At 37.6% G+C, this 22153-nt stretch overlaps 2 protein-coding genes across 5 annotated transcripts in view; one reads left to right on the top strand and one right to left on the bottom strand.

The window, feature by feature from the left end:
• Positions 1–4824: 4824 nt before the first annotated feature.
• LOC138147392 (OX-2 membrane glycoprotein-like) overlaps positions 4825–22153 on the bottom strand; it is a 175999-nt gene continuing 158670 nt past the window's right edge. The window contains exon 5 of one of the 2 annotated variants that reach the window (XM_069069852.1): positions 4825–6013. In XM_069069852.1, coding sequence (XP_068925953.1) covers positions 5919–6013 — 95 coding nt within the window. In that variant the 3' untranslated portion in view covers positions 4825–5918. The remainder of the gene's footprint in view (positions 6014–22153) is intronic. The other variant, XM_069069842.1, reaches the window with a different exon arrangement.
• The window catches only part of BTLA (B and T lymphocyte associated), a 44173-nt gene continuing 29153 nt past the window's right edge, over positions 7134–22153 (top strand). Inside the window, exons 1-2 of one of the 3 annotated variants that reach the window (XM_069069836.1) lie at positions 7134–7721; positions 20708–20787. In XM_069069836.1, coding sequence (XP_068925937.1) covers positions 20724–20787 — 64 coding nt within the window. In that variant the 5' untranslated portion in view covers positions 7134–7721; positions 20708–20723. The remainder of the gene's footprint in view (positions 7722–20707; positions 20788–22153) is intronic. The other 2 variants (XM_069069837.1, XM_069069835.1) reach the window with 2 other exon arrangements.

Genomic DNA, 22153 nt, shown 5'->3' with positions numbered 1-22153 from the left:
TCTCTCTCTCTCTCTCTCTCTCTCTCTCTCTCTCTCTCTCTCTCTCTGTCTCTCTGTCTCTCTCTCCCCTCTCTCTTTTCTTCTCTCTTTCTCTTTATTCTTGGACTCTGGACAAGTTCTATATGTGAAGGGACAGATGGAAAAAAGAGGAAGGGGGAAATTTCTCTCCTCAGATCTATCAACAAAAAAAGAGTCACTTCACTGATCAAAGAGAGGGCAGGTTTCAAGGCTGCACTTTGGAATAGGACTAGTACTTAACCCTTTCCTGAGTCACAGAAAAGAGAAGTTTGCATGACAGCATTAAAATTCGAACCCCAGAATCTGTATAATACCATTTGGAGCATAGATCCAGGTCATTGAACTCATTCTGGTTACATTTTGAGTGAAATGTTGACTCTTTATTATACTATTTGGCACTAAGATAAATTGGGAAATTTGTAGATCTGAAAAAGAAATGCTTTGAGTTCTCTAGTATGGGTGAGAGGGGACTAGGTGTCATTGGATCTTTTCCAGAGTCCCACTCACTTTAACTGGTGGGTTCAAAGCTCCTACTCTCACAGAAGTGTTTAAGGGGTGGATGCAGAAGTGAAGTTTACCTGAGTAAAAAAAACACACACAAAACTCTTAAGATCCTTCTCCCTGTAGACCCAGCTCTGACCAGCCTAAGGCTACAGTGATAAGTTAAAACAACTAAAAATATCTTAGCAGATTCCATTAGCTTCTCTCATCCTAGCACAGATTAAGAAAAGAGAGTGCTGGAAAATGGTAGGGAATTTGAGCAACCTTCCCTCACCTGGCAAAAGGAAGGAGAGGAAAAGGGCAGCAACTACAGTAGGGACCCCACAAGCAATGTATCTAGACTCCTGGGCACCGTGAAGTCCACTCTCTACGCAAGTAGCCTTAGTCTCAGCAGTGTCTGCAACCATGGGGAGAGAGAAAAGCAGAACGCACTAGGACAGTACAAGGTAAGAAGTCATCCAGCCTCTGCACTTGGTAAGTCCAACTTTCTACGGATAATTTTTCTGTGTGATGATTTGGGAATGCAATTAATGTTGTCTGAAGTTTACTGTTTGCATTATTATTGTATTTCTAAATTGTTGTAAAATTCTCTTATACTGTAAAATTTGAATGACCATTGTGAGCCAGAAATTGTGTTAGACAAAGCAATTTTTCATCTGAATTTTGTTGAAACTAAAAGACGGTGGGAAAAATTGCTTAAAACCAGTTATGTAATTTTATTAAGCCCTACTAACCCTGTCTTACAGCTAAAACAATTTGGATCTCATATATGAAAATTCTAAGACTGCTAAGTTATTTGGGGCTATTGTTATAATGTTAAAACCCAAAACTGGTCCTGCAGCTCTAAGGTCAGATGGAATGGATACCCCTTACTCTTATCACTTGGGAAGATGGTCAAGGTTGCCTCTGATGTAGGGCTATGAGGGGTGACTGGAGGCCATGTGTGCCAGCTACCATATACTGGGATCCTGAAAATGAAATGTGGACACTCCAAAAGACATACTGGCAAGGAAAGAAAAATCAGTCAGGGCAAAGCAAATTAAATTAAGATTGAAAGTAGGGGACTTGCCATGTGGAAAGCATATGGTTTTTTACAGAGGAAGAAAATCATGGAGTTGACAGTCAGCTCTTCTTTGGGGCCCCTGCTGATTCCCTTTATTTTTTCCAACTTGCCAAAGGAACTTTGCTATTATTACACTTTGTTATTATTTTTTCTAACTCAGTAATTTTTTAGTAATTTAATTGGGATGACATTGAATAGATTAGTTAAGTAAAATTGTTACTATAAAAATTATGTTGGCCTTACCTACCCATGAAAAATAAATATTACTTCAATTATTTAGATCTGGGTTTATTTGTATAAAAAGTGTTTTATGGGGAGAAGCAGGGTTCAATTCCTACCTCAGACACTTAATACACACACACACACACACACACACACACACACACACACACACAAAACTAGCCGTGTACCCTAGGCAATTTACTTAACCCCATTGCCCTCCAAAAAGCAAACAAAAACAAACTCCACAAAACCAAAAACTAAAAAAAAGTGTTTTATGCCTATGTTCATATAGTTCCTGTGTCTGTTTTGGCAGGTAAAGTCCAGGTATTTTATACTGTCTAGATATTTTTAAATGGTCTAAAACAATATTGAATAATATTGCTGACATATAGTATAGTTTCTCTATTTTTTACTTTTTATTAAATCTATTTTAACTTCAACTTTGTCTGAGATCATGAAAACCATCCCTGCTGTTTTTCCATACTAAATTCTACTTTATTCCCTTTATTCTATGTTTGTGTATATCTCATATTTTTATAATGGTTCCTAAAAGCAACATATTGTTGAATTCAAAATTTTAATCTGTATTTCCATTTTATGGGCAAAGTCATCACCTTTACATTCTAAGCTACAATTACTTGTCTATTTTCTTTCTTCCTATTTTTCCTCACTATCTTCTCACCTTATTTACCCCATCCCTCCTTAGTCCTCTGCTTTACTTCTACCCAGTACTTTACCCTCCTATTTCTTAACCTACTCACCCTTCTAAGGGGTGGACAGCGTCTCTGATTCAGATCCAGTCTAATCGAGAAAGAGAAAGAGAGAGAGAGATTTTTCTCCCTCTTATTTCTTTCTGAATTTAGAAGACTTTTATAAACTTCTAGATATATATGTTGTTCCCTCTTTAACCCATTCCTGATGAGAGTAAGGTTCCAATACTTCCTGCCCTCCTCCCTCCTAGTTTCTTCTGAATCAGTTTTTCATTTTATGCCTCATTTGTATGAGGTAATTACTCCTTTTTTATCTTTCCCTATGTTTGTTTTAGAATCACCCCATCATACTCAGCTCAGTCTATACCTTTCTTTCAAACTACATAAATAATGATGCTAATCTTAAGACTACTGCTAATATTTTCACATATATCAAGTAAACAATTTGACCTTATTAAGCTCCTTATAATTGGTCTTTAATGGTTACCTTATATTTCTCCTAGATATTTTATATTGAATTTTCCCTTAAATTCTGAGGTTTTTGTCACAGAAACCTGAAAGTCTTTCATTTTATTAAATGTCCATCCTTTTTGTCATTTAGGATTATAGTTAACTTTACTGGTTAAGTCACCCTTGGTTGTAACCCCAGCTCTTGTGCTCTATGGAATATGGTGTTCTAAGACCTATGGTCCTTCAATATAGTAGCTGCTAAGTCTTGTGAAATCTTTAATGTAGCTCCATAACATTTAATTGTTTTCCCTTGTTGCTTCCAGTATGTTCTCCTTAACCTGGGAGCTTTGAAACTTGGCTATGATATTCCTGTGAGTTTTCCTCCTAAGATCTCTTTCAGGTGGTGATTGGTGGATTTTTTTCTATTTCTACTGTGTCTTCCTATTCTAGAACTTCAGGACAATTTTCTTTGACAATTTTGTTTAATATTGTATCAAGATTCTTTTATTAATCACAATTTTCAGGTAGTCTGACTATTCTTACATAATTTCTCCTCGATTTATTCTCCAGATCAATTGTTTTTCTAATGAGATGTTTTACTTTCTCTTCTATTTTTTCATTATTTTGATTTTGTTTTATGATTTCTTGGTGTCTTAGAACATCATTAAACTCTTCTTGTCCAATTCTAGTTTTCAAGGAATCATTTTCTTCTTTAAGTTTTTGACTTTCTATTTTCAATTGGTTGATTTTCTTTTCATAATTTTCTTGATTTTCTTGGATTGATCTTTTTTTCCCTAATTTTTCCTTGATCTCTCTTATTTGATTTTTAAAGTCCTTTAAGTTCTTCCAAGAATTCTTTTTGTACTTGGGACTATTTGACATTTCTCACTGACAAAGGAGTGACGTTTTTTTTAGCTCCAGTATCTTCCTCTGAATATCAACCCAGATCTTCTCTATCTCTGTAGTAACTATCTATGGTTGCATTCTTTCTTCTTTGCTTACTCATTTTTATTTTTATTTTTTAGCAATTATTAGTGTAATCAAGTTGTAGTCCTGAGGTATGGGAAATGATGCCCCAAGCGTTAGGTCTTTCTTACTGTTATTTTCTGAGGTTGGTCTCAGGGCCCAACCTTGGGCTCTCCTCTCCATTCCTAAGCCACAGCAAGTGCTCTCAACCACACTGTTCTGCAAATGACCTTGCTCCCTACCAGCAGCTGCAAATTACAGCTGTCTTCTCTGCCCTAGATCTGAAACCAGGGACTCTGCTCTCCAGCAAGTGCCCACAGACAACAGGGTACTCATTTCTCTGCTAATGCACTCACCATGTGTGGGCTAGCTCCTCCCTGTAGCCACACTTTAGGTCACATCTGGTCAGTACAGCTGTGTTTGGCATCCCTTGACTGTGGAAGGTCCTTCAAAGTTCTCCTATTCAGGCTTCAGAACTCCTCCCCCCAACCTCTCCATTGTCTTCCACATGAAAGTTTCTAAAACTGAGGCTTTCTAAAGCTGAGCCAGCTGAGGCTGGCTCTTAACCCACCTGTCCCCAGGGCTTGTTGTTTGTTGATTCTGAAGAGTTGCATTTTACTCAGGTCAAACCTCCGACCCTGAGGTTGGGTGTTTCCTGGGGGTCTTCTCAAATTGTCTTAGGAGGGCAACTGCTTCACCACGTGTTTATTTCTGCAACAATGAGGTGATATGCTGTCTTTTTTTGTGTGTTGTGGAGATTGGGAGAGCAGAAAGTTTTCTGACCTACTCTGCCATCTTCCCAGAATCCTCTCCTAGCATTGTCTTTTAAAAAAAAATTAGTCCTTTAATTTTATTTTCATGTAACAAATACATATTATTTTATTTTTTCAAGTGATAAATATTTTATAAATTAATCTGACCCTCTTGTTACCTCCTCCTCCATTCATGCAGTTAAAAAAAATCTCTCATATTTCTACATAGTCTGGCAGAACAAATTCCCAATTAACCAGTTCAAAAAATGAATGGTTTCACATTTTAAGTTCAGAACCTTTCTGTCAGGAGGTGAGTTATACTTCACATTTATTCTTTTGGATTAATGGTATTCCATTGATCAGAATTCTGTAGTCTTCCAAAGTTGTTTTTCCCTATAATATTATCATTGTATAAACTCTTTTCATTCTATGCTCCTGGACATCATTTATTATAGCACAATAGTATTCCATTACATTCATATTCCACAACTTGTTCAACCATTCCCCAGTTGATGACAATACCTTCAATTTCCAATTCTTTGCCACCACAAAAAGAGCTGCTTTAAATATTGTTGTACAAATAGATCCTTTTTCTTTAAAAAAAAAATCTCTTTGTAACCCAATAATTCTTGAAAACAACAAGGAATTTTGCTAAGAAAGTGACAAAAATATCACATCTTTTGACCTGGAGATTTCACTGCTAGGCATATACCTCAGTAAGGTCAAAATTATTGAATACGCTTTGTGTGTGCCAAAATATTTAAAGTAGTACTTTTTGTAGTAACAAAGAGCTAGAGCAAAATATATATCCATCAATTGGGGAATTGGAAATGGCTAAACAGATCATGCTATATAACCTTAGAAGCCATCTAGTCTAACCTTTCCTTTTACAGATGAGGAAACTGAGGCTAAGCAGAGCTAAATCACTTAATAAAGGTAAGATTTGAGCCCAGGTTTTCTAACTCCCATGAATGCCATGGAATATCACTTCACTATAAGAAACAAATATGGCAAATACAGAGAAACATGGGAAGACATGAACCAATGGAAAGTTAAGTGAGCAGAACTAGAAAAAAATATACAAAATGACTATGACCTTGTAAATGAAAAAAAAAATAAACTAAATATTATATAATCATAATGATCAAACTTGGTCTTGTAGAAGAAATGAGAAAACATGCTCTTCTTTGCAGTGGTGTGAGATGATGAGCGTAGAATGATGCACATCCTTTGGTTTCAGTATTGGTCAGTTTTGCTGAACTGATTTTCTTTTCCCCTTTCATTCTTTGTCACAAGGATGGCTCTCTGAGTTAGGTTGGCAAAGAGATATCCTTGGAAATAAAGGAGATAAAATATAAGGATTTATTTATTTTAATTTAATTTATTAAATTAATTTATTTAATTTAAAAAATTAAATGCTCAGACTAAAGTTTATTTACGAAAGGCATAACACCTATTATTTAGGTATGGCAGTGATCACAGATTTAAAGCTGGAAGGGGCCATATTATAGATAATCTAATCCAACACCCTTTTACAGATGAAGAAAATGAAGCTCAAAGACATGAAAAGACTGCCCCAAAGTTACTATGTGGTTTAGATGGGATTTGAACCCAGGTTCTCTGACTCCAAAGCTAGTGCTGTACCCATTGTGCCACATTGTCTTGCTAGGTGGGAATTTATGTTATTGTTGCATTGATACTTAACTATAGAAATCAAAGTTTAATTAGGTGGCACAGTAGATAGAATGCTGGACCTGGAGTCATGATGACCCTATTTCATATCCACCTTCAGATATTTAATAGCTGAGTGAAAGGGTAACTCAACCTTTCACAGTCTCAATTTCCTTATCATCTAGTAGGTACTTAATGAATATTTATTGACTGACATCTATAAAATGTATGTAATAATAGCACCTACCTCCCAGGGTTATTGTGAAGAAAAAATCAGATAATATTTTTAGATTTCTTTGAAAACTTTAATATGCTATATAATGTTATTATTTTTATTGTTGCTAGTGAACAGCTAGGTGGTGCGGTGGAGAGAGCACCAGATCTGGAGTCAGGAAGACCTGAGTTCATAATCCAGCCTGGGCAAGTCATTTAACCCTCTTTGCCTCTGTTTCCTCATTTGTAAAATGAGCTGGACAAGGAAATGGCAGACCACTCCAGTATCTTAGTCAAGAATACCCTAGTGGAATCACAAAGAGTCAGACATGACTGAAATGGTTGAATATCAACAGCAAGGAAGTTGTTGTTATTATGTTCATTATATTTATTTCATTTCCAACCAAAGTGTTCTGACCATCATTTGACCTACCACAATTTATAACCTATTTACTTTTTCATTTCTTCCAATGGCATCAATGATACTATTGTTTATGTGGTGTATATTTCAGGTATGCATTAATGACCTGACATTTGGGGAAAACAAACAAACAACCCAAAACAAAGCAAAGCAAAACAGAAAAACCAATGAAGCTGTCAAAGGGAAACTGTCTCAGAAGCAAAGGTTGCAGTAGTACAAATGGGGGGAGATTCTTTATCCTATATTTCCTAACCTTTCTTAGATGAAAAATCTCAACCTAAAGGTTGAAATGATGTAGATTTCTTTAAAGCCTTATTATTCCATTTCACTAACAAAGCTAAGAAAACTTCAAAGTAGGATAAAAAGTAGCTGAGGGGAAAGGAGTTAGTCATGTTCTGAATCTGCTTTGCAGATGGGAGCTTTTGAAAATGAGCATTAGCTTTGAGAAGCAGCTAAAACCACAGGAGAGAGTGCCATGCTATTTTGGTCCTTTTGAGCTGCCCCAAAAGTACCTATTTCCCTCTTTGCTGCCTCTCTTTTCTCAGTTGTCTTTACTCTTGAGCCAGCTAAGGCACGCAACCAGAGGCTCCAGTGAAGAACTCAGGGCATGAAGTCATCATATGTACACTCCTGATATGCTTCTGATATGAGAACATCTCCAGTCATGTATAAAAATGAAGCGTTCCTTCACGTCATCTTAGTGGCCTCAGCTCTAGATATCTTGTTTGTACAAGGTAAGGTAGTTCATTTTGTTATCTATGTTTTTGTTTCTACTTCTATACAAGTGTTATAGATGTGTTTGGGAAATTCTTTATTTCTGGTGCATTCCAGATGACAATGTTGAGGACCAAGAATGTAGTGAGTATCGGTAAAAGAAAATGGAGCCGGCAGAGTTGCCTTAACAAACATATAAGAAGGGAACAAACTTAAGTGATAATATGACTAGATGAATTACATCCTCAAGGTCAATCATTTTTAAGAGATGGGTTATTGGTAACAAGGACAGCAGGCAAGAGAATGTTCATAGCTCAAAGTCACCACCACTACAAACCAAGCAAATCAGAATATTTTCCAACCCTTCTGATGAGAAACCAACTTTCTATAGCCCATGTACTTGATTGTTAGACCATGGGTACTCTCTCATGTCTTGTCTCTTGACCAAAATATGTTTCCTTGCTTGGATGGTGTCTGTGTCTTGACAATCATTTGAATCAATCAATCAATTAATCAGTCACTCAGCAAACATTTACTAAGTGCCTACTGTGTTCCAGGCAGTGTGCTAAGCAGTCCCTGCTCTTACCTTTCTCCTGGGAGAGCCAACATACACATAAATCAGTAGCTAGTTACAAGTTAAGTTCAGAGTAGATGGTAGGTATCTTTGCAGAGGACTAGCAGCTGGAGGCAGAGAGAGAGAGAGGGAATCAGCAAAGGCTTCCTGCAGGATGGAGCCCTTGAATTTGAATCTCAAAGGAAGCCAGGGACCCTGAGAGTCCAAGGTTAGAAAGAGGACATTCCAGGCATGGTGGACAGCTGTCACAGTGTACACAATGACTACGGAAATGAAAAGAGCACTAAAACAAGCAACTGAAAACTCAATAGTAAAGGGAGACAGATAATGAAAGGTCTTTCCAGAGGTGAGTTGGAATAAACTAGAGCTGATTATTAAATTTTGGGTGTCCCTCTCTTCTCTGTTATCTTTACTCTTGAGCGTCAGCTGAGGCATGCAACCAGAGGCACTAGTGAAGAACTCAGGGCATGAAGTGACTTATATGCACCCTCCTGATATGCCTCTGATAGGACATCTCCAGTTATGTATAAACAGAGCAAATGCTATGAGTCAGGACTCAATTTTTTGTTTTGTTGATTATCTAGACATACAAAAATGATGAAGAAAATGTTAACTTAAAAGTGTGCTGTCTACAACCCCTGCCTGTCTCCTCCCACCTCCTCCTAACCAAGAACTGGTTGTTAAACATTTACCAGCACATCCCTATATACTTTTCTCTTCATGTCAGAGAGGTGAGGGACCACAGGGGCAGAATATTGTATACATTGTCAGGTATATGACAGGTCTTTTGTTGACTTGTTTTTCTGTGTAATAAGGAGGGTTCGATCTAAAGTGATAGCAGGAAGAAGGTGTTTTATCCAGAAATAATAATAATATAAAAGCAAAAGACATTAGTAAAATATTTTAAAAAGAAAAAAAATTAAAAGACTTGTTTCATTCAGGACTATGAAAGTTAAGAGGTATTGAGGAAAAGAGGAATTTGATGACAGATGTTAAAATCCATTCCAGAAACACCATTTATTGACTGAGAATGACTCTTTTCCTCATACCACTTGAACACAGAGAAAAGCAGGCTTTGGAATTTTTATCTTTAGATGGAATCTCTGCAATGCAACAAACAAACAAATTCCCCATCTTTAAACAGGCAACTTTTTCTCAAACTGAGCACATTTGGTCCTTTATGCTTAAAATAGGGGGGATGTAGTATTACAATGGGAGTGAAGGGTAGAAAAGAGATTATGTAGAATTTCTGAATTGGAAGGACTCTAGAGGTTGTCTAGCCCAACCTTCAGATGAAGAAGGAATCCTGGCTGCAACATGACAGCTGGATTGTATAATTTTGAAAAGAAGTCTTAGGATCGTAAATTCATAGATTTAAAGGTGGAAGGAACATAAGAGGTCGTCTAATCTAAGTCTCCTCTTTTACAAATGCAGAAGTTGAGACCCAGGGAGGTTGAGATTCCTCCAAGGTTACAGGGGTACAAGTGTCAATCTCCACGACCCCTTTGACAGCCTCATCACACACATGTTTGCTACCTTGTAGAATCTGCATACAAGGCAGGTTTTGGTAGTTCATTTGGAGCTCTTGAAATGCTTCCTCTCTATTTTTCAATCGCTTCTGCTACAATGAGAAAAAGGGCTATGTCTTTGCAGTGCCAAACAAGCAAAGAAAAATGGTGGGGGGATGGAGTGGGGAAGAGGACCATGAGTTAGAAATTTCTAAATATTGGGTGAACAGAATATTTTGAACTACAAAATGTTCTGAGGGAGGGCAAGCTTGAGTGGGTTGACGTCAGGGGAGAGGAAGAGGAAAATGGAAAGACTGAGAACTTTGCCTAGTTAGCACTTTGACCCAGGGTGGTGGTGATAATAATAAGTACCATTTCTATAGTCCCCTTAAGGTTTTGAAAAGCCTTTATGAACATTATCTTATTTTATTCTTACAACAACCTGAGAGGTAAGTGCTATTATTATCCCCACTTTACAGATGAGGACATAGAAGCCAACACAGGTAAAGTGACTTGCTTACACATAGCTTAATAAGTGTCTGAGGCTATATTTGAACTCAGGCCTTCTTGATTCCAGGTTCAGAGTTTATCCACTGTGCCATCCAACTGCCTGGTGATTGACTAAAAACTATCATTTTTATTTAGCCAATGTTGCTGTGGCATACACGCTGCCATCTAGGTTTTCAGGTCTTGAGTTAATCCTTCAGGGTTTATTTGGAGTGCTGTAAACTCTAGCCCACCCCAGCCTCCCTAGCCCAGGATAATTCCATTAAGTGTCTTCTCCAGGGACCGGAGTGGAGGAGAGGAGGACGAGAGAATCCGTACAATTGATTGGTGGGGTTTGGGAGTAGGGAGAAGATCGAATCTCTGTCCTCAAGTGACTCTCCTGCTCTTAGCCCAGTTTGCCTCTTCTCTCTACCTTTACAATGGACCCTCCTGCTGAGGGCCTCTGAAAAATCTATGCCTTTGGGATATCTGGGGCCTAGAGATAGGCAGCTTACTGAAAATTATGAAGAAGTCTGCCACCACTACGGGAGATGTTGTTCCTTAAATCCTAGAAATTAAATTGAGTCCAATATAAATCTGTCCAGGAAAAAAAAAAGGTTGCATCTCTTAAATAACATGACCATTATCTCGGGCCGCCAGCACCACCCACACTCTCACTGTCATCAACAGCAGCAGCAATATCAACAAGCAACATCAACAATCCTTCTTCCATGTATTGGCTCAGTGGTTTGAGCACTGGGCTTGCCTCAGGCATGGACTAGCTGTGTGACCCGGGAAAGTGACTGCTCTCTGACTTAGTTTTCTCAACTCTAAAATGGGGATAAAAATAGCACCCTACCTCACAAGGTTGTGTTGTGTTAAATAAGAAAATATATAAACTGCTTTGCATACCACAAAGTGAGAATAAATTTTAGGTATTTATTTCCCTTTTCTTTCTCTAGGCAAGAGAACCTAACCTAGAATGAGGAAGCCTTGGGTTGAATCTAGACTCTGCCACTTACTAGCTGTGTTACTGTGTTATCGTAACCTTAATTCCGAGCCTAAATTTTTTCATCTGTAAAAATGGAGTCAGGAATACTTGCTACTAACAGTAGCTCTTCATGGTGTTGTTGGAAAGTGCTTTGTAAACCTTAATGTGCTTCAGAAATGTGTTGTTATTACTGATGAACAGCTGATACCGTAGAGGGAAGAGTGCTCAGTGTGGACCGCTTTTTTTTGTTCCTCCAGGGCTTAACACAATGCTTAGCATGCAGCGGATGCTTAATAAATGTTTATCTACTGACTGTGTGCAGATCTCAGCTCTGCTACTGGCCAGCTGCATGGCCATGATCACTTAAGTAACCTCTCTGTAAAAAGAAGTGAAGATTCTGCATACTGCCATCTTCACATGGCTTTGGGGAAGAAAATTCTTTGCAAACCTTAATGCCATAAAAGTAAATGACTGTTTTTATTAACACTGTAATCAATATCCTCATCATTGTGAACAGTTCACACAGAAGGGAATGCCAAAGTAGTCACAGGCAATCTATGCTTAATAAGAAGGAAGCTATGGCAAGTTTATCCTTGGGGTTCCCCCCCCCTATAAGAGAAGAACCCAATGAAGCTTGGAATGTTGTTTTTTCTCATTACAATGTAAGCTTGTTGAGGTCGGGGAATATCTTGCTTGCTTGTATTTGTAGCACAGTGAATGGTACATAGCAAGCAATAAACGCTCATCCTATTTTGTATCTCTGTCTCTTTGTCTCTGTCTCTCTCCTCTCTTTCTCTCTCTGTGTCTCTGGCTCTTTCTATGTCTCTGTCTCTCCTCTCTCTCTTTCCCTTTCTCTCTGTCTCTATCTTTCTCTGTCTGCCTGCCTACCTCTCTTTCTCTGTATGTCTCTGATTCTCTCCTTGTTTCTGTCTTTCTGTCTCTCCTCTCTCGTCTCCTCTCTCTTCCTCTTCTTCCTCCTTCATCACCTTTTCCTCTTCTTCTTCTTTTTCTCTATGTGTCTTATTAAATACAATAAGGAGAAGTAAATGAACTAGAACTATTCAAAATCTTATAACTTTTCTTGAATAAGCTTAAAGTGATTGGGGGAAGGGAGGTACTGAAGAAGCCATTCAACACATTTATAAAATAACATCAAATTTAGCACAAAATGGAATCAGTTATGTTCTTCCAAAAATCCACTTTCAGCAGTATCAAGATGTTCCCAAGTGAATTTTGATTTTCCCTTTACTTTCACTTGAAAGGAAGCAAAGGACATATACATTTTCTTGTTTATATTGGGGAATTTTTTTTTAATAATTCATGGAACGTTCCAGTTCAATTCCAGTCATGAAATAGGCTCTTGAAAGAACCCTATGCATCTTTGAAACCAACTTCCTTATTTTGCAAGTGAAGGATTACCATAAAGCAAGTGCTTTTACATATAGTTAAGTAGTTTTATACCTCTTAAAGGGAAAAGTGGACACAAGCATGTGTATATAAGCCCCAAAAAGGAATCATTTCATGTCTTACTCAATTCTTCATTGAGTAGATTTGAACCAAGTAATCTATATGTATTCTCTCTGTATTGTTAAAGTCCTTAAAAGATATCAGGGAATTTTGTACTAATATCTATAACTTCCTCCTGAGCAGTCTATACTTCAGCAAAAAATGGATGATAGGATCCAAAGAGATGTCTATCTCTGTGACTTTGGAAAAGTTGCTTAGTCTCTCTGGAACTCAGTTTCCTAATCTGTAAAACGAGATATCTGGACAAGATGCAATCTGTCCTTCCTAGATCATATCTAAGATCCTATGATCTAAAAAGTTAGACTATTGGACCAGGTAAAGTAAGATTAAATTTACAAGAGATAAAATCTTGGACTTTGAGTTGGTCTCAGAGTTGATAAAGAGATGAGTGAACTGGGTTGATTTTGGGAAATTGAAATACTTTCTTACTGTCTTCAAATATCTCATGAAAAAAAGACTTATCTTTTTGCTACTAATATTTTACCAGTATTGATATATCATTCAATCGATAAGAATTAAGTTTGCTAGATGCCATGCAAATACAAAGAATGAACTAATTCTTATTCTCAAGGAGCTTTTACACTAATGGAGAAGGCAACACACATGCATAAATATAGAAAGAATATATAAAGATAAGAGATATATAGTAATTGAATATAAAGTAAATGGGAGGAAGCACCAGCAGTGGGTTGAATCATGTAGAAGGTTCTGTTTGAGTTGCATCTTGAAAGGAGAGGGATTCTCTAAGTTGCAAGTAAGAAGAAAGAACATTCCATGCATGAATGATGGCCCAAACAAAAGTGGTAAATGAGGTGCAGAGAGAAGGATGATTTGGCTTGACTATAGAATATAGGAGGAGAAGGAATATTCAATGATGCTGGAAAGATGGGTGGGACAAGGCTTTGTAGGGATTTTAAAAGTTAAATGGAAAAGTTTGTATTTTGTCCTAAAAGTATTAAGGAACAAGAATTGATTGAGTAGGGTATTGACATGGTCACATCTAGAAAAACATTTTGTCAACAGTAGGTAGTATGGATTGAAATAGTGAGAGACTCAAGACAAGAAGACCCTTAGGGAGGTTGTTGCAATAATCCAGGTGAGAGGTGATGAGGGTCTATGAGGAGTAGGGAACCTGTGGCCTCAAGACCACATGTGGCCCTCTAAGTCCTCAAGTGTGACCCTTTGATTGAATCCAAACTTCACAGAACAAATCCCCTTAATAAAAGGATTTGTTCTGTAAAACCTGAACTCAGTCAAAAGGTCACACTCAAGGGCCTAGAAGGCCATATGTGACCTTGAGGCAGCAGGTTCCCCACTTGTAGCATTAATAATACTTGCAGCTGCTGTGGAGATGTAAGACCAATAACATCAGCAGACAGAAGGGTTGCTAGTACAGGTTCTTTGCTCTGCTTTTCTAAAGGAAAGATAGATTAATGCAGACAGATAAGTAGAAAGAAGTGAGTATCCAAGAAAGAATCCAATAGACAGGGCTCCAACTGTCTAAACAAAGTAATAGATACATAATCACCAGACCAGGGAGCACCAACATCTTGGTTCACAAAACTCGGGTGGAGGCCTTAACAACAGCAACCCTGCTTCTTGTCTGGCCAAATCACAAAGAAACATTCTTCCCATGAGTGAGCCCCAAAGCAAAATCTCACCTCAGAATATATATACACTTTTGGCTAATAGGTTCAGAGCCAGAAAGCATCACAACCCACCTGACTCAGTGCCTAATTGATTCAGTACCAAAAGGTATAAAAGCCTTCCTGCAAGCAAGCCTCCCTCCATAAGCAAGCTTCCCCCTAAGCAAGCTCCTCCCTCTAGGCAATATAAATCTCCCTGAAAAAAATATTATATTGGGCGGCTAGGTGGTACAGTGAATAGAGCACTGGCACTGGAGTCAGGATGACCTAAGTTCAAATCTGGGCTCAGACACGTAACACAAAAACTAGCCTTGTGACCTTGGGTAAGTCACTTAACCCCAATTTCCCTCCAAAAAGCAAAAAAAAAAAAATCTTATGTATATATATATATATATATATATGTGTGTGTATATATATATATATATATATATATGTATATATATGAACTGGACAGGAACTCAAAGCAGCAAGACATCTGTGATTGAAATACTTATATACCTTTAGGTCTGGGAACACAGCCCTTTGTTTCAAGGAAAAAAGTGAGTCAGAGATCAGATGCAAGAGATGTTTTAGAGGTAGAAATGGAATGATTTGACAATTTACTGTATATGTGAAGTGAAAGAAAATGAGTAGTTGAAGACCGACTCTGAAGAGCTAAGATCATCTATATTTATTCTCACACAATAACACATACACCATATCACATGGACGTCAATGGTACAGCACATGGTGGTTATGAGCAGGTCACAACACACAGTCAGCTAAGAACTTTGAAGAATAACCAGCGTAAAGGATGAAATCAAGAAATTACATGAGAGAAGGAAAAGCCAGACTGGTCATGTCACAAGAGCAGGGGATGACAAGAGGAGAGCAAATGTGCTCCATTGGAACCCGCAACATTGGGAGAAAGGAAAGACTCCATCTTGTTGAGTGTATTCCTTGTTGTGAACTTTGGGGAAGATGTGGGCAAGAAGGAGTTAATGGGATAGGCTGACATGTTTAAGAATTACATCATTTCAGGAAATTTCCAAATCGACAAGACCACATATCCGTTTGAGTTTTGTCACTACATACAAGTGAAAGGTCTACTGATTCTTTAGAGGAAGAACCGCACAAAGACAGAGCGGTATCATTGTTCAGATGCTCAGAACAGTGTCTTCTGCAAATGATTCCTTAGCTTTGGACTGTAGCTCCAGGTGAATCCTTTGAGACATCATAAAAATGTCATCATATTTTTCTAGGAGGGACAATAGAGATACCTTTGAAGAAAACTGAGAAGCAGCTAACATTTATTTTCGGTGCATTCTCTTCCATCCTACAATGTTTCTATTCCTGTTCTTACCCACTTAGGCTATTGCTCATAAATAAATGTTACATGAAATGTGGTAGTAGAACCCTATAGAAACCTGAGTTTCCTGTTCCCAATAGCCCACTTCAAGTGAATTGTCATCTACCTTCTTGCTTTCTCACCTCTACTCATGTAGCTTCCCCTGCCCTTCTCCGCCTACAGAAATCTTTTAAGACCCAACTTAGATGCCAACTTTTCCATGAGTCCTTCCCTGATACAACCCCATTGAGAAGTTGCAGGATCATAGATCTTGAGTTGGAGATCATTTAACCCAACCCTTTCATTTTAAAGATGAGGAAACCGGTGCAAAGAGGTAAAATGACTTGCCTATAGTTACACAGGTAATAAGTGGCAAAGATTGGGATCAAATCAGGGGTGTGCTGGCAAATAGTTAACAATTAGAACTCCAGAAAAATGCATGACACGCTTTTAAGTTTCATCTGTATTCTGAATGTTTTTTCATCACTTTCTTAAGCCTAGAAAACTAACAAAACAATAAGTCAAACCCTGATTTGTAGTGTTTGCTTATATCTGAGGTATAAATACTCACAGTGAAAATTTAACAGTTGGCTTTTGTGAGACTGTTTGGGCTGACTTTAGTGCACTAGGGTTCAAATCCTCTTCACTGTGCCTCTCCAAGACCTTGGTATTGTCTTCTAGTGCCTTGTATTGTGATTACTGTCAGAAGGACCCCTCCATCTACCCCTGCTTCCTAGATACATAAACTCTTTGAAGTTAGAAGCTGGGTCTCACAGATTTTTGCTTACTCTTACAACTGCCTAAAACCTCTCAAAGTACATTATTCATCAAATCACACAAGACCAGCAGTTACTTGCCTTCTTTAAGGTGGGCTCTGGTGAAGACCCTTAATTTATAACAAGCTGACAAACTATTTCCTGTAAATGTTATGGTTCCTGATCAAATCACATTTATTGCCTCTACTGTCATTGTATGAGGATTCTAAGGCATATTTCTGAGGCTTTCTTTGCCCTTTTCTCATCCTTCATCATCAGTCATCTAGAATCATGCCTAGTCACTGCATTGATCAGAGTAAAAATAAACAACTCTAAAGGCTCTCAGGATGGAGCAGGATTTGCCTTTATGTTCTCTATCTTCAAATCTAGTACTTTTTCCAAAGCACAATGGTACAAAGATTAGATTCATTCTACTTGGCTCCAGGGGCAAAACTAGGAGAAGTTCTTGTTGTTATTTAGTATTTTATTTTTTTTCCAAATACATATAAAAACATTTTTAAACTTTTGTTCAAAAAAAATTTGAGTTTGAAATTCTTTCCCTCCCTCTTTCCCCTCCTCCCTCATTGAGAAGGCAAGCAATTTGGTATAGTTTGCACATGTTCAGTCATGAAAAACATTTTTCCATATTAGTCATGTGAAAGGAAATGTGAACCAAAAAACCCAAGAAGAAGCATAAAGAAAGTTAAAAAAAAAAGTATGTTTCAATCTGCATTCGGACTCCTTCAGCTATCAGGTGGATAGCACTTTTCATAATGAGTCCTTTGGAATAATCCTTGGATTCCATTCTTTGAATCATTGCATTGCTGAGAATAAGGCATTCACAGTTGACCATTGTACAATATTGCTGTTATTGTGTAGAGTGTTCTGTTTCTGACCACTTCACTTTGTATCAGTTCATGTAAGTCTTTCCAGGGTTTTTCTAACAGTATACTACTTGTCATTTCTTATAGCACAAAAGTTTTCCATTATAATCACAACTTGTTCAGCCAGTCCTCCAACTGATAGTTATCCCTTCAATTTTCAATTCTTTGCCACCACAAAAAGAACTTCTATAAATATTTTTGCATAAATTAGGTCATTTTTCTTTTTTAAAAAAAAATCTCTTTGGTATTAATAAGTAAATATGCATATATCATATTTATATAAATGTGGATAGGAATATGCATATGTATAACTAGGAGTAATTTCAGAAAGAAGGCATTCAGAGTAAAGGGGGATCTGGAAAGACTACTTGTATAAGGTGACATTTTTGCCTGGGACCTGAAGGAAGCCAATAGGCAGAGATGAGGAGGGAGAGAATTCCAGGCATGAGGAAGAGCCAGATATTTATATATCTTTTAAAATCTATAATAGTGGTATTGCTGAAAGGGTATGCATAGCTTTTTAGCCCTTTGGTCATAGTTCAAATTGCTTTCCAGAATGGTCAGACCAGTTCACAGCTCCACTTAACAGTGCTTTACTGTCTCAACTTTCCCACGTTCCCTCCAACATTTGTCATTTTCCTTTTCTGTCATGTTAGCCGATCTGATAGGTGTGAAGTAGTATCTTAGAGTTGTTTTTCTTTGCATTTCTCTAATCAATAGTGATTTATAGCATTTTTTAATATGACTGTAGATAGCTTTGATTTCTTCATTTGAAACCTGTTTGTTCATATCCTTTGACCATTTATCAATTGAGGAATGACTTGCATTCTTATAAATTTGACTCAGTTCTCTTTGTATTCAAGAAATGAAGCCTTTATCAGAGAAACTAGCTATAAAATATTTCCCATAGTTATGATTATTAACTGTGTATTTCCCTCCATCCGGTCCCTGAAACATCCCTCCTTTAATCTTTTTCTGTCTCCAGGAAGAGAAGTTTTAAAGAGATAGATTTAAGTCTCATGTGAAGAAAAATTGTTCTAACTAGAGTTATATAAAGTAGGGTGGTTTTTCTCCCATGAGGTCTTTAAAGAAAGGCTATATGACTCCTTTTGGGAGGGAGGTTTATGACAGATATTCTTAGGAAAGTCTCTGAGTTGGAATGGATAACCCTTTTGGTGTCTGTCACACTCTGATTTTCTCTGATAATTGATTTAGAATTAGAACACCGGCCTTGGAGTCAGGAGGATCTAAGTTCAAATCCAGCCTCAGACACTTACTACCTGTGTGATCCTGGGCAAGTCACTTAACCCCAATTGCCTCCCAAAAAAAAAGAAGAAAAGAAAAGAATTGTAAGATACCCTTGGAGGTCATCTAGTCTGACGCTTTTACTTTATTTGTTTTTTCATTCAAAGTAGAGCTAAGAGGTACAGTGAGTAGAAAATTGACCTAATGGTGATTCTACATCACTTACTAGCTGTGTGACCCTGGGGAAGTCACCTAAACTCTGTGTGCCTCAGTTTTCTCATTTGTAAAATGGGGATAATCATAGCATCTGTGTCTCAGAGTTGTCATGAGGACAAAATGAGATATTTGTAAAGTGCTTTGCAAACCTTAAAAGTACTATATAAATGCTAGTTATTGCTTTATTGATTCACTTTTGTTTCATCCTCTTAAAAATGAAGGCCAGGTCTCTCAAATCACCTGTCCTATCACTTCTTATCTAGACTATTGCAATAGTCTGCTAATTGATCAAGCCCTTCATTTTATATGTAAGACAAACAGGTAGTAATTGGCTGAGTTAGACTTTCAAGCCAGTGATCATTCCCCTGTACCACAGCAGAGGAAAAATTCCAATAGTGAAAATCTGCTTCGGTTCCAACCTACCCTTCTTCTCTTCATAGCACTCCACACACTTAATGACAAATATCCTAACTGGCTTGGATTGGCTGAAGGGAGAGAGGCTTCTCGGGATAAAAGCATGCAGGGCACAGCTGCACTGGCCTTCCTGCCAGTTCTGGCTCTGCCTGCTACTTGTGTGCTCATCCCCTGCTCTGTGCTCTAGCCTAGACTTCTTAATGTGAGATTGTTTCTCTTATAAACCCCCTTAAAAAGTCCAGTCTTACATCTCCATCTAAGTCAGCCATCCTGTCAATAAACATTTTTAAAGCCTCTGTTCTGTGCCAGGCACTGTGCTAAATACTAGAAATACAAAGAAAGGTAAATAAATAAATAAATATGCATATATCATTTTTATATAAATGTGTGTGTATTTATATATCTGTATCCTTATCTGTATACCGTATGTATAATGAGACCCTACTCTCCAGGAGCTCACAATCTAATGAGGAGGCAACATGCAAGTAACTATGTAAAAAAAAATTTTTTTCTATTATACATAGATAGGATAACTGGGAGTAATTCCTGAAAGAAGGAATTCAGACTAAAGGGAGATCTGGAAAAGCTACTTGTAGAAGGTGAGATTTTGCCTGGGACCTGAAGGAAACCAGTAGACAGAGAAGAGGAGGGAGAGGATTCCAGGCACGAGGAAGAGCCTGAGAAAATGCCCAGTGTTGTGAGATCAAGTGTCTTGTATGAAGAACAGCAAGAAGACCAGTGCAATTGTATCTTAGAGTATGAGAGCAAGAGTAAAATGTAAGAAGGCTGAAAAGGTAGAAGGGGGTCAGTCTGTGAAGGACTTTAAATGCCAAACAGAAGATTGATATTTGATCCTGGAGGTAATAGGGAGCCCCTGAAATTTGTTGAGTAGTGGAGTAATATGGTCAGACCTGCAGCTAAGGAAGACTAATTTGACAGATGAGTGGAGGGTGGTCTGGAGTGGGAAGAGATGTGAGAGAGGGAGGGTAATAAAATACTCAGGCCATTGCAACAGTCCAGACATGACATGATGAAGGCCTGTAGCTAGGTGGTGGCAGTGTCAAAGGAATCAAGGGGAGAAATTATGAAGGAAGAAATATTGTCACGAAGTTTTTCCCTTATTTTAAAAGAAAATCTGCCTTTACATTTCCCTCTCATTGACCCTCCCTCTTCCTTCAGGAATGAAGCAGAACAGGCTATTGTTCTCCCAGGAGACGTACTTTGTCTATTTCACAGCTTTTCCTGGGTCCAGCCTGCCAGGAGGTCTCAAAATTAGAACTATGCTCAAAATTATCAGTCTTTCTTTGGATAGAGCACCAAGCCTGGAGTCAGGAAGAGCTGAGTTCTAATCTACCCTCACATACTTCCTAGTTATGTGAAGCTGGGCAAGTCATTTCACTTCTTCTTCTTCTTCTTTTTTTTTTTTTTGCCAGTTTCCTTATTTTTAGAATGGGGAAAATAAGAAAGAAGACATTCAGACTAAAGGGTGATCTGGAAAAGCTACTTGTGGAAGGTGAGATTTTGCCTGGGACCTGAAGGAAACCAGTAGACAGAGAAGAGGAGGGAGAGGATTCCAGGCACAAGGAAGAGCCTGAGAAAATGCCCAGTGTTGTGAGATCAAGTGTCTTGTATGAAGAACAGCAAGAAGACCAGTGCAATTGTATCTTAGAGTATGGGTTGTTGAGAGGATCAAATGAAACAGTAATTTTAAAGCTTGTAGCACAACGGCTGGCATATAGTAAATACTATAAATTTTAGTTATTATTATTACCTTGCAGGGTTCTTGGGAGGGTAAAATGAAATCATAATTGCAAAGCACTTAGCACAGTGTCAGGCAAATAATAGGTACTATATAAATGTTAACTATTATTATTATAATGTGATATAATGTTATGTATATATAACATATTTATTTTTCCCTGTCACGTTTGTTGATAATTATGAAAACAAGTGTATTAAATACCATTTCATTCCTTCCAAAATTACATGTACTTGAAGGTATATGTAAAAATCGGCAGTAAAAATTGGTTAGGAGTTGTGGCAAAAATTGGGGTAAGTGGAAATGTTTCTGAAAAAATAACTATCCGGAAACCTTCTGCAATATGACCCCCAAATGACCTGGTTTGTTCTATTCTTATTTCACTCCAGGAAAAGCAGTAACACAGACGTCTTCTTCTCTCACTTGTTATAAATAAACACACTGTGAATTGTGTAAAATGTTAAAATCACTATTACAATCGAAACCACTATCCCACCACTGAACCCCCCCCCCAAATAAACCCTCAAACCTAGAGGAGCATTTTAAACTTGAAAAATGTAACTTGTTTTACCTCATAAACCAAGATCAAAGAGATTTTATTGGATTTTCCCCTGAAGTAATCATCTTTGCTGTGTGATGAAAGCATGAGAACTTGAACTCTAAAAAAAAAAATGCTTAAAATCCCCCTAACATTATAATAGATGCTAGAGTAAGAAATTAGTATTTCATTTTAGTGAATCTTTCATAGCCATAATACAAGAAGGGATATTTTTGGAAGGGGATTTCTAGAGGAAACAGTGTGTAGTAGAAGACAACTATGAAGATGTTCTTAATTCTCCTAAATGTTTCAGTAATATGAATCTGCTTTGGAAGGGCTCTTTATTTTTGAGAAATAGGAGTGTAGTTTATACCTAGTATGCAGAATGAAACATACATTTACAGGCAAAACCAATGAAGGAATTTACTTTGTTTGACTATACATATTTGTTACAAGATTATTTTTTTCTTTTTCTTTTTTCACATGGGGGTGGGAAGGTGAGAAGTAGAGAAGGAAAATAGTGATAGGATTGCTAAAAGAAAGAAAGAAAGAAAGAAAGAAAGAAAGAAAGAAAGAAAGAAA

The sequence above is a fragment of the Petaurus breviceps genome, unplaced genomic scaffold, assembly GCF_028583685.1.
Source record: "Petaurus breviceps papuanus isolate PSGF00001 unplaced genomic scaffold, PetGlider_PUasm1.0 90792, whole genome shotgun sequence".
In the NCBI taxonomy this organism is placed as follows: domain Eukaryota; kingdom Metazoa; phylum Chordata; class Mammalia; order Diprotodontia; family Petauridae; genus Petaurus; species Petaurus breviceps.
Note: the sequence above shows the minus strand (reverse complement) of the source record. Positions and strands in the feature narration are given on the sequence as shown.